General features: G+C 47.5%; 1 protein-coding gene across 1 annotated transcript; it reads left to right on the top strand.

Annotated features, from left to right (window-relative positions):
* The first annotated feature begins 4,570 nt into the window (after positions 1-4,570).
* On the top strand, positions 4,571-11,057 carry NAA60 (N(alpha)-acetyltransferase 60, NatF catalytic subunit). Its single transcript, XM_009865043.1, has 5 exons — positions 4,571-4,689; positions 6,085-6,214; positions 7,558-7,654; positions 9,938-10,172; positions 10,901-11,057. Exons 1-5 carry the CDS (start codon positions 4,580-4,582, stop codon positions 11,055-11,057), a joined length of 729 nt encoding a protein of 242 aa, XP_009863345.1. The 5' UTR covers positions 4,571-4,579.
* The last annotated feature ends 1,319 nt before the right edge of the window (positions 11,058-12,376 follow it).

Genomic DNA, 12,376 nt, shown 5'->3' with positions numbered 1-12,376 from the left:
TTGGCCAGCCTTCTGTAGGTATTTTCAGATGCAATTAAGCAGCTATCTGCCAAATTCTGTTAAGCCTCAGGCTTCATCTTGCATTTGAACACACTGTTGGATCGAGTGCTGATTCTGTGTGGCTACCTCAGTTTCTCTAGAAATATAGTATTATGTAGATTTATTTTTTTTATACAAGAATTCTATGAGAGTAAGAAAACTTCCTGCTCTTGAGAAAAGCCTGAATTGAGGTTTCTTAGATGTGACATCTCTCGATCAAGTAAAGAAACTGCCCCTGCACCTGATAGCAACCAAGACCTGAATGTATTGATGGTAGAAATAGGTCAGGACTCATCTTTGGCTCATTGTCCTGAGTGAATGTGGATAATAATTGTGGAGTCCTGACTCTCTCTTGGGCTGATGCTGGAAGCTAAAGGCTCCTCTGCCTTTTAGACAGAATTGTGAAACACTGTTCTTTAGCACATTAAAGCTAGAGCTTATTGATGCCAGAGATTTATGACGTTATTTTTAACTAGTAAGTTTAGGCCTTGCAATTGTGCTTCAATTAAAAATTATATGTTAAGTTGGCTTATTTAGTAGCATACTTACTATTTCTTTTCATCTAACTTCCATTACTGCTAAATATTTTTAGTGAAAATTTGACAAGTTCCTCTGCAGCTACCTAATATACTTAAGGATAAAATGTTTTGTTGGATTTGTGTCAGCAGAACAAGGCAGAAGACTAGTAGTAATGCTCAAAACCTTTTACTTTTCTGTAGTATTTTTGAAAATAATTTGTTGTATGTTAATATCTGCAGCTTTTAGGTAGGAACAGGGATTAAATGCTCAGTTTCTAGTTCAACTCATTGCTAACTGTGATATTTTGGAAAGGGGTGTCCTGAGAGCTTTTTCAGATGTTTAACTGCACAATCCCTTCTTCATAACCCCAAAATGTTGGCTCATTTTATAACTGCCACAAATGAATGGTGACTCTGCCCTGCTGGGTGGAGAGGCTTTGGGTGATGTTCACCACGCCACTTCCCAGACCATGGCCTTCACGTGAACAAAAGGCTGACACCTGAGGAAAAAAAAAACATTAGAAGAAATAAGGTAACTTCACTTTGGTTTACAAAAACAGCTGTGGAGCTCCTTCAGTTAATTGCAGGTGGCTGGAGCCTATGTTTTCCTTCACAGCAACCACACCTGGTGTCAAAGATCAGAACTTGGTGTCGGTGTTGCAGCTACCTCTAACCCCCTAAAGGCCCTTTTAACTTCCATTGAGTCACAGGGTTGTATTTTACACTACACTATGAAATTCTTTCTTTCTAAAAGTGATACTCTTGCGACTGTGCTAGCTGAGGCTTTTGTTCAGGAATCCAGCTCTGCTAGTTAGAGCAAGCCACAGGCTCTGCAGAGGGCCAGGATCTGGGTCTTGAGTGTTTGCTCAGATATCTGTGAAGAGCCAGAGGCTGTCACTTGGGTATCAAAAGAATTGACTTGCCTGGGAATTATTCTCTCTTGGTCACAGCAGCCACCTCCACCACCTCCTTGGTCATCTGCAGCTCCTCTGGCAGGAGCAACACCTGGCCGGGGAGGAAGATGCACAGGTCTGCTCTCCTGAAACCTTGTGGCAGGACACAGGGCAGGTGTCCTAAACGTTATTTAAATGTGTAAGAGCGTCCGGATTGGGTCACAGAATGCAAAGCGGATGGAGCGAGTCCCTGCAAACACAGCCGGGGCTGGGAAATGGCTCTCTGAATTTGAGGGGAGGGGAATTACCCTGTTAAACAGAGCAGTCATGGATTACTTGAGTCTGGCTTCAGCTACAGGATAATGCCTAATGCTTGCCTAGCTCTTTGAGAATACAGTGTTAAATAAACATGAACTAATCCTTGCAAGAATGTGTCCTGTGCTGGCTCTGCCTCTCCTGCAGCAGCTGCTGGCTAAGAGTGCTCCCAGGCTCTGGCCTTTTCTACTCATTAGGAAGAATGTGGCTCTGTCATGGTTGTTTCATTTACCTCTGATTTATTAATGCTAAGAGTATTGACTGAGAAGTGGTGTTGCCTTACAGGAGCATTGAAACATCTCAAGAAAAATAAAATATGTGAGAAAGAGCACTGCAGTTGCAAACCTGAGTGTTGCTTACTGCCCGCTAACGTAGCGATGTATCGGGGCTTGGAGCTTCGCTGTGCCCAAAGCAGCCCTGACTGTTCGTGCTTGCTCGCTCCTCCTTCCTCTTTTTTCCCCCTGCAAAGTCTACCTCAGACTACCCGAGGTTTTGCCAAGCAATTCTGGCCTACAAACAATTTTGCCCTCGCTTGATGATCTTGCAGTGGGTCACAGCTCTGAAATGGTTCAGCAAAGGGTCTGGGCAAGGATGGGGGGAGTGTGTGGGTGCGCGAGTGGGACTGGGATCCTCACTGCTGCGCGTCAGCTACCTCAGACAGATCAGATCAACGAGAGCAAGTGAACGTGTCCTTCCTTCAGGGTAAAGCTGAGTTGTGTGAAAAGATCACCGGGGGCTGGTGGTGGAGAGCATGCTCGCTGCTGCAACAGGGGACAGATTCAGAGTCTAGCCTCAGAGGGCTTGAGCCAGTTCTAGGAGTGTAAAATTAGGTTTAAAAGCCGCAAGGAGTACAGGTTTTGTATTTTTTTTTAGGTGCATTGTTTTGAAACTAGCATCTGGACTGATTGTGAAACCTGTAGGCTGCTCAGTAAATACACAGCTACAGTCCTAGAACAGGCTGTGAAATCACCACAGTTGTTTTTAAGGAGTTCTTTGGAGAAGAACGAGTGATCCGTGTCAATATACAGATCCCCTCAGGTACCCTTCTCAGGGAAACATGTAGGACCACTCACTGAGTCTGAGGAGGAAAGGCCCCCTTGCTTGACGAAACCCACCCCATTTCATCTTTTTCAAGGGCTGCAGGAGATCATCCTTTGACCTCTGCTTTATTTTGCCATTGTTTCTGCCCATGTGGCAGAAGGGCTGGCAAACATTTCTCTAGACAATAATGGAGTGTAATCGTGTCTTTTCTGCTGTTGATACATTGGCTGTTTGATGTGTTCCAAGTTGCACACAAACCGGTGGTAGAGGGAGCTCTTCTGGACCTGTTCCTCCAGGGGAATTGCAGAAGAAAGCTAGCTTATGTACCTTAAAAGAGAAATTTAGGGGTGGAATGTGGATTTTATGGCTTAGCTTGGTTTTTTTGGGGGGTACAGTGGAAGGTGGTGTTTCCAAATTCTTAGGAGAGCAATCGCACACGGTTACACGCTGTCAAACATATCAAACTGAGATCGTTGCTGTGCCTACTCCTTTTGTGTGTCTTTGCCAGTTACAGAGTGTGTTATGGAGGTGACACGATTTTTGCATGAAACTGCTCAGATGGCCTGTCTAGCCCTGAGGGGAGTGTGTTTGTTCCATCTCAAGTCTCTGAGTTTCAAAACGAGGGAACGGCAGAGCTGAGCATCCCTCTCAACAGGAGGGCACACCTTATAACTTGGCATTTTGAAACCAAGATTTGAGCCTCTTAAAATTGGAAAAAGAAAGCAAGAACAAAATCAATCAACTCCTTCAATGAAGGCTGTGGTTGGTTTTGTTTGGTTTTTTTTCCTTTGCATTCCAGTTCTGGTTCTTTGACCTGGGACTAGAAGGGCTGGAGTGAGGGAGACAGTGCTGTGGATGGGGAACTGCAGGTGGCCCAAGAAAGAGCCGACCCCTGCAGCTGCCCTGTCTCTGCCTGCCTCGGTTGCTCTGTGTGCGCGGTGCCTCGTGGGCAGCTTTGTCCTGCATAAAGCCTCTTCTCAAGATCTGTTCTTCATTCAGGCATCTGCGCTACAAATGCTTTTGCAATCGCTTTAGTTATTTATTGCTTTTTTCCGCTCTGGTACCTTGGTAAAAGAGACTGAAGATATTGGAGTGAGTGTCCTGTACGTGGGTAGCAGGATCGTGGTAGTGCTATGGTGAAACAAAAGGGTATCTTGGGACTTTTGTATCTGAGTACTCTCTGCCGGGCTGGAAAGCCAGCCCTTATGGAGTTGTAGCCTGTGGGAGCGAGGGGAAATGAAACTAGATCTCCTTTCACCAGCATAAATTAACCAACATTAACATTTTAAAGAATTTGAATCCTCTGCATGTGTACTAACTGGAGATGACAGCATTGTGTAAGAGGACTTTATAAAGGTTCTTCTAGCAGTGCTTCCTTTTTAAGCTGTTTGTTCAGTTTTGTTTTAACGACGCGTTCGTCCTGCATGGACATTTGAAGAGCTCCATGCCACATAAGGTACACTTGGCACGTTGTTGGCTTATTTAATGCAGCATCCTGAGCTCTTCTGGGAAGGAGTTGGTGCCTTGTGCTTCTTCACACGCGGCATCACTGGCCTGTGCTTGCAGGGAGCAGGGTGGTTCGGGCTGGGAAGGGAGCCATGCTTATCCTGCGGGCAACAGGCCTTTGAGTTGCTTCTCGAAAACTCATGCTGCTAGGAAAAACAACTTCATTTATACTGAGAACCTCCTGCTGCCTTTGCGCAGAAGCCTGGCTGAGGGCTGAGAATCTGTGCTTCGCCATTGCTAATGAACTCTCTTTTCTTGCAGGCGTGAATGACAGAGGAGGTGCCCCCGACTGCACTTACGGACGTAAACCTGCGTCTTCTCTGCCACGATGACATAGACACGGTGAAACAGCTCTGTGGCGACTGGTTCCCAATAGAGTACGTTACTGGTTTGGGGTGTGACGTGGCGAGGATCTAAAAACAAATGGTGTTAACCTGTACTGGTCCAGTTCAGAGCTGACGCCAAAGGCTCCGCAGCCATCTGGGCTGTTGCCAAGAGAGCAATTCTGTATCTTTTATGTGCTGTGGTGGAGTTCTGGTAACGACCCTTCACTGCCTGTCCTGCAGGGTCCTAAAGTCATCGGGAAGTTCCCGTATGCAGCTTCTGGCAGACAAATGGGCTTTGTTAATTAGAGGGGGGTGGATCAGCTTCTCAGGAGAAAGGACAGCATCCCTGTGCTTGTGAAAGAGAGTTGTGTTCTTGGAGTGTGTGCCCAGAAAGCACCCTCAGAGCTGACCCAAACCGACACCAAGCAGCTCTTCCTGAACGTCTTTCTGAACAGCCCCGGGGGAGGCTGAGCAGCACTTGCCCGTCTACTCAGGATCACTGTTGCTCCCACAGCTCTGGTGAAGATCTGGCTTAAACCTGATCTCACATCCCCGTTTGGTAAATGCTTGTGTCTGCACAAGCATGAGAATAAAGAGCTTTTCTGGGGGACAGTGATAGCTTTCTGGCTTAAAGCATCCAGGGAAGCTACAGCTGTACACTTCAAGGATTTTTCTCTTTTTTTCTTTAGCTTTGTTGAGAAGGTTTATAGAGGATTTTAGCGGATTGTAATTAAGAGTGTATAAAATATAACAAAACCAGCAAAAGCATTCATAATATTTTGAATTTGTAGATTTTTTTTTAAACACAAGGTATGCTGAACTCTCACTTTGAAATAAATTAGTGTACGCTAGTTTCCCTTTAGTAGCTGCAGAAGGAGAGGAGAACTGAAGGCTGGTGATGTGATTTTTTTTTTTCTTTGTACCAATGTACAGTATTTTTTTACATGCATATCAAATTAATGAGATCCTTACGCTCTTAGATGAGAGCAGATGGATTTTGCATTTAAAAATAACTTGCTAAAGATGGAAGTGAGAGCTCTGGGCAATGAATACAAAATGAAAACGTGGTTGTCTTAGCAAGGCAGGAGGCCATTATTACATGAGCAGCCTGCATTGCTGCTTAGATGTGACTGAAAGAAACCGTGCGGCCAGACTGGTCATCGGTACCATGCAGCAGTTAGGGCAGGAAAAATGAAAAACTTCCTAACCCAGACTTAATGGAAGAAGCTAAATTGGTAGCAAGAGCTTTAGCTTGACTGGCTGTCCGTCCGTGGAGGAGATGGTCCGTTCGGTGGTATGGCTTCCCTCCCTGAGTCTGGCGTGAAATACGTTGCCCTGCAGTTCCAGTGAATGGCGCTTAAGGGTCTTGCTGCCTGTTTCCAGTTGAGCAACATGCTCCCGTGGGCTCCGTGTCACCACACTTTCCTGGTTTTATTTCCTTCCCAGGTACCCTGACTCATGGTACCGAGATATTACTTCCAACAAGAAGTTCTTTTCCCTCGCAGCCACATATAGAGGCTCCATCGTGGGAATGATAGTGGCAGAGATCAAGAGCAGAACAAAGGTGCATAAAGAGGTAAGCTACGAAACGGTGCTTCAGCGTGATAGTCCACCTCCTGCCATGGTTAACCGTGGTGGAACGTCTCAGAGCGTTTGTCCCCCTGCTCCATCCAGAGTGATCCTGAGTTAATTTCGGAAGCCAAGAAGGTGCTGCTACGCAGCTCACGGGCCATGGGTGGCGGGATGTGTCTGAGCGCATGGGCTGCCCCGCAGCCTGGTGTTGTAGAATCTCTTCCTGCTGGGGCTAGGCAGCTGTGGCCCGACGGGAAGCTTGCTGCCTGCCGTGCTGTGCAGGGACATCAGATGGTGCAGCCATAATCCCAAAGTGACTGCCTGGCTCTTCTCCATGTGCTGGCTCATCGCTGGTGACTGAGATACACACAGCTGTGGGAGAAGGAACCTCTTTCTTTCTTGTGCAAGGCTTGAGCTGGGCGAGTCACTTCTAGGATTTCCTGCAGAAACTCCTTCATTTCCACAGTTGCTGTCTTGAGCACAAAGTGGAGGTAACCCATCTGCAGAAAGCTCCTGAGCTTTCTCCAGGGATAACCGAGCTTGGAGGCCGGGAGAGACAACACAGTGTGGCAGAGAGGTGAAGAAGACTGCATGAGAAAAGACCACAGGGTTAGTGTAGAGAAAACAGCACAGGCAAGTGGATTAGAAAAAAAGCAGTGGCAGTGCAGAGAATGTGTAACTTCTAAAAGGCCATCAGTGTTATGATTAAACAATTAATGTTCATAGGAACTGAGAGCAGTGAGTGGCATGGCTCTGTTCGCTCCAGCTATCTGGCTTCACCTCAAAGCTAATCGAAGTCAGAAACTGCATCTTCAGCAAGTCTAACAAAAGGCTCTTGTTCCAGCCAAGCTGGAAGCCACGGGCTTATTCAGACACCGCTCCGGGCAATTGAGCCCGTAGAACATGCTCCTTGTCCTCTACAGCAGTACAGAGATCTCCAGCTGATGACACAGGGCTCAGACAGAGCATGCAGGCAGTAAAGGCTGTTGCTAGATTGATGTAGACACTGATGGTTAACTCCAGAATTTACACATTGAATCCTTCCTGGTAAAGAGTGCCAGTATTTTCTGTCCCTAAGCACACAAACACTGCGTATAATAAGGAAATATCACTATTTGTGTTCTATCTCTGGGAAGATGATAGGAAAGGAGGAATAACCCCAAAGAGACAGACCATGCTTGGATTTTTTAAGTGCCTGTGTCTTCTCCAGAGCTTCATCTAAGACTGTCCAGTTAAGAGAAGTTTCCTGCTATTGCCTTATTTTCAGATGTTCCAGTTTGGGGTTCTTGCTTTCTGCCGTGCCTCCCCAGGTTAGCCTGCTAAATAACTTCTCATCTCTCTCCTCAGGATGGAGACATCCTAGCTTCCAATTTTCCTGTGGACACGCAAGTTGCTTACATCCTAAGCCTTGGAGTGGTGAAGGAGTTCAGAAAACATGGAATAGGTAAGATGCTGCCGTTTGCTACGTGTGGCTGGTGGGCATGACTGAAGGAGCTCCACAGTTTCACCGCAGTACCCTTCTGAGTCAAGCCTACTGGTGATTTGTACCAGCAGCTGGGAAGGTGACGCACTCAATCCCCTTCTTCGTGTGAATGCAGGTGCAGTGAGATATTTTTACTGATGTAGGCACAACACAATGTGCAAAGGTTTCTGAAGAGCATGAGGCTTTGTCTGTCTTGTTCCCTGGGGACAGCTGAGGACACCAAAAACTTGCTCTCCTGCTGCTGAGATGGACTGCAAGTGCTAGGACTTCACCCTGGAGAGGGTTTCCTTTCATGGGTCTCAGAAGCTTGGTCCCTGAAGCAGAAAATATAGCTGCTTTTAACCTTTTGACTTCGACAAACGTTTAGGAAAAGACAAACTGGAAAAGAGTGTAACTTGGACCTCATTAAATCTGTCAAATGCATGTGAAAGTCAGCTCTGGATGCCTGCTGCAACACGCAGCATTTTTGCAGCCATTTGAAAATCCTGCAATCAGAAGGGCTTATCTCCATTTAGAGTAGGAGCTGTTCTGTCATCAAATCACTGCCCTTCTGCTGCAGTTTCAAGTGTGAGTTATATCTTCGATCTGCAAAGAGAAATAAGGCCAGCTTTGGCAGCATGACCTGGTGTTGCACATCTGGAGTTTCTTCAGTGGATACAGGTATAACTTATCTTCCTCAAGTCCTCCCCCCTTCTCCAGTCACATTTAGAGGTACACACTGATAGAATACATAAAGAAATGACCAGAAGAGTCCTCAGTGAGAGGACTATGGAGAAAACTTGCCTTGAAATGCTATGGAGATAACTTCCATACAAAGAAGACACTAGCACAGAATAATGTTCAGAAAAGGTGGTGAAGGGGTCTTCTGTTCTGTAAAATTGTGGTGGCTTTGAGTCTCCTTTCACTTTCCAAATCCTAATTTTTTTTCCCAGCTCCATCTTGCTGGAATTTTCTCCTTTCAGATTTAGGATTTCCTATTTCCCTAACATCTATACAGCATGTTGCTGTGCTCTCTCAAAAACTTTAGTCGTGTACCTGTAGCAAAAGAAGCTGCTGCCTGCTGCTGCTTTTTCTGAGCCCTTTCTCTTGAGAGTTCATTTGTTTGAAGCTGAAGTCTTTCAGGCAGGAGGCTTTTCACCCCAGGCATACTTCTAAGCACTAAAGCTCTGATTTTTCTCCGGCAGACATTAAAAGGTTTTGGTTTCAGTTCTCTGCTATTCTTAAACCAGAGAGCAGCTGGCTTTCTGTGAGAGAGAAGAGTGGAATATCCCGTAACAAACTGCTCTGCTGTTGGTGTCTCTCTGTGTCTTTTTGTGCTTGACTGATAGAAATTCTCACCAAGTATCAAGTGCCCATGAAGTCAGTGCTGTTGTCTTCTGCCGTGCAATCCTTTGGGTCTTGCTGAAAGCCTTACGTGCCCTGAGGATTGTGAAACAGCAGCACACATCTCATTTGTGTCTTTGTGTTAGCCAAGCTATTTCTGTAGCTTGTTGTTGCCACTCCTGATGGAAGAAGTTCCCCTGCAGGTTTTGCCAGGTCCTTCAAGCCACGTTGAGGTGGTTTGGGTGAAGCTCCAGGTCTTGTCTCTTGGGGCTGGAGTATCCTCTGTGCCCTTCTCTGGTTTCTCTTGCTGATGAGTGGTTGCAGCAAATCCAGGTTGAATGAGGCTATGCCTCAGCTCCCCTCCTTAGAATCAGAGAATGTTAGGGGTTGGAAGGGTTCTTAAAGTCCTACCAGTTTTGAGTTTTTAGTTGTGAGTTCAGCAGACACAATGCAATAGCCTGCTTGGGAAATCCTGTTTTGGGAAGTCTTGTTTTGACACTCCTCTGGTTTAAATGGCTTTAAAACAAATAAATGAGATAGACCTGATACCGCTGAAAATGACTCACTGACCTTCCCCAAAACTGAGGGCTGCTTGGCTGGAGATGAGCATTCCTGTCAGATTCTCGTGTTTGGCTCATCATTGTGGTTACTGAATCAGGAGTTTCCACCTTTGTAAAATCTGTTTTGTGAAGCCCTGCTCATAGGTGAGATGAGATTCATATTAAAACCATGTAGCCTGGTCCTGTTAAATCCCTGAAGAGGATCCGTGAGAACTGCGTTGGATCTAGGGTCTTCAAGCATGTGCAGCGATCGCTGCTTAGATGCTGGGTACCGGAGCTCTCAGCCGTGACCTACAAACCCTTGCGCTGTCCCCGAGCAGGCAGCCGCTCTGTGTGATTCTGTTGCTCTTTCCTTCAACAGGTTCGCTCTTGCTCGAAAGTTTAAAAGACCATATATCAACAACGGCCCAAGATCACTGCAAAGCCATCTACCTGCATGTCCTCACCACTAACAACACGGCAATAAACTTCTATGAGAACAGAGACTTTAAACAGCACCACTATCTTCCCTATTATTATTCCATCAGAGGGGTCCTCAAAGATGGCTTTACCTACGTCCTGTACATCAACGGCGGACATCCACCCTGGACAATCTTATATCCTTTACCTTCCGCCTGATGAGCAGTGGAGCACACTAAGCAGACACAACACCGTGTTTTAGGTTAAAAATGGCAATCTAGCCACGTGTGAGCTGCTTAGATCTGGGGCTGATGCTTGCTCAGGTGCGAATTGAATCTGAAGGGAGGAGGAAGGTGATGTCAGAAGGATTGGACTGTGACCATTTGTGCCCAAGCCCCCCTGGCTCCTCTGGGGACAGTTTGGGGAGGCAGTGTAGGACAGCACGTTGAATTCTGAGTTGGGGCAAGTTTCATGGCAGTGATAGCAAAGCTGGTGTTAAGCCAAAGCGCTAGGCGTGCTTTGGCTTGTGGCGTGCAGGGTCTGGCCAGGAGCATGGCAGAAGAGTCTTTTGTCTTGCTTCCTGTGACTGAGGATCTCCTGTGACTCTGGCCTGGCCTGGATCTCAGCAGGCTGCTCCCAAACTGACTTTTGGAGCTTGTTTGAGGTCACCGGGTCAGGAAGAAGAAACTTGATCTTTCCTAGGTGTGCAAAGGGAACGAGCAGCTACTTAGAGGATGTATTTCACACACAAGCTAGAGCCAGTGTTAACCAAATTGCTGCCTTTTAATTAATAGGAGCAGATCTGTCTGAGCAGAGCAGCCTTCGCTGTGTCGTGGGATCTCTTTAGGGAGTGCTCATCCACAGAGTGTTGTAAGGGGTGTCTTAAGTTAGGGTGTAAATGTTGCTGCCCTTAACTGATGGCCACTGACTACCTACAGCACATTGGATCCACGCTAGCCAGCCTGAGCCCCTGTTCAATTCCCCAGAGGATATATCGACAAGCCCAGAGCCTTCTCTGCAGCCTCCTGCCCTGGTCTGGCATTTCTGCCAAGAGCGGCATTGAATATAGCCGGACGATGTGACTGGATGGAGAGGTGGACAAAAAGCAAAGGTGGGTACAGGGGGGTGGGAATCTCCCTTCTCTGCCCTAAGGCCACTGCCCTGGGGCAGCTGAGAACATGCTTGAGCACGGGCTGACAAAGCTGCAGCTCTGCTGCTGGACAAGCTGCCGTGTGAGGTGTCTGGGGCATCGCTGTGCTCCGGTCTCCAGCTGATGACCAAACTCCTACTGGAGTTGGAGCTCTGATCGTGTTTACTTGAGCCTGGAGCCTGCCAGCAGGTCGAACCTGTCCCTGCTGTTGCTCTCCTTTCCCCAGCTCTGTTAGACCAGCTTGCAAAACGGAGTGACTGAGTCCTCGCTCTTTCCCCAGCTCCGTGTCCCAGCATGGTAACGGGTAGCCCTTTTGCATCTCTTCACAAAGTCTTCAGGACAGCAGCTTCCCGGTACGTTTGAAGAGACCCATAACACTCGGTTTCCTTAAGACAGCTGCCCTCTTTTCTTTCTACAGGATTGTTCTTCCTTTCATCTCCTGAACCATCCAGCTCTGCACTGATCCCAGTGACGACGGCTCTTGGTCAGTGACCCAGCCCCAGGACGGGACTCCCTGTTCCACAGGTCGACTGAGATTTGGTAGACTTCACCCCCGATGGGCTGCAGCCCTGACTTACCCCACAGCCTGGAGCCCACGGGTGCTGCCTGGGCAGGCCTGGCTGTCCAACGAGGCGTCGGGCTGTGCTGTAGCTGAGGGCCCTTCGCCTCACCGGTCTGTGTGCATGTCGCACCATACCTGCAACTTCCCTTGCCTCTGGTTTGCTCCTATTTGTGTACGTCTTGTAGAGGGATTCAGTTGCTGCTTTCCACACCGTGGCTGCTGAAAGCAGCATGAATGAGGTTAACCCAGCCATGTAAATGAGCCGTAAGGGCTCTGGCAGCTGCTGCTGGCAGAATAGACAGTCGTGCTCTTGTTGCTGGGGAAGAGGGGGAGCGAGGATCATGTCTGCGGCCTGACAGCTCAGCTGCGGGTCCTTCATGCGGGTGAACGTCCAGGGAGGGTAACTGCCTCGCATGAGAAACTACCCAGCCCCGCCGGCCCTCTGGAATGATGTTTAAAAAAAAAAAAAGTAATTCAGGATTCATCAAGTAGAAGGCAGGGAATGAAATTGCTATTTCATAGTGAAATATATATATATATAAAATACTGTATAGATCTTTCTGCCTTTGTCCAAGTTGGAACATAGCTGGGGAGGGGAGGTAGAGCCACTGAGGCAGCCCTTCTCCACTGCGCGCACTCTCCTTTGGCACAGGGGCGGGGCTCTTGCAGGCTGGTTAGGGCCGAGCCAC

This window comes from Apaloderma vittatum, unplaced genomic scaffold (assembly GCF_000703405.1).
Source record: "Apaloderma vittatum isolate BGI_N311 unplaced genomic scaffold, ASM70340v1 scaffold22552, whole genome shotgun sequence".
Lineage (NCBI taxonomy): Eukaryota > Metazoa > Chordata > Aves > Trogoniformes > Trogonidae > Apaloderma > Apaloderma vittatum.
This window is presented reverse-complemented; position numbering and strand designations above follow the sequence as displayed.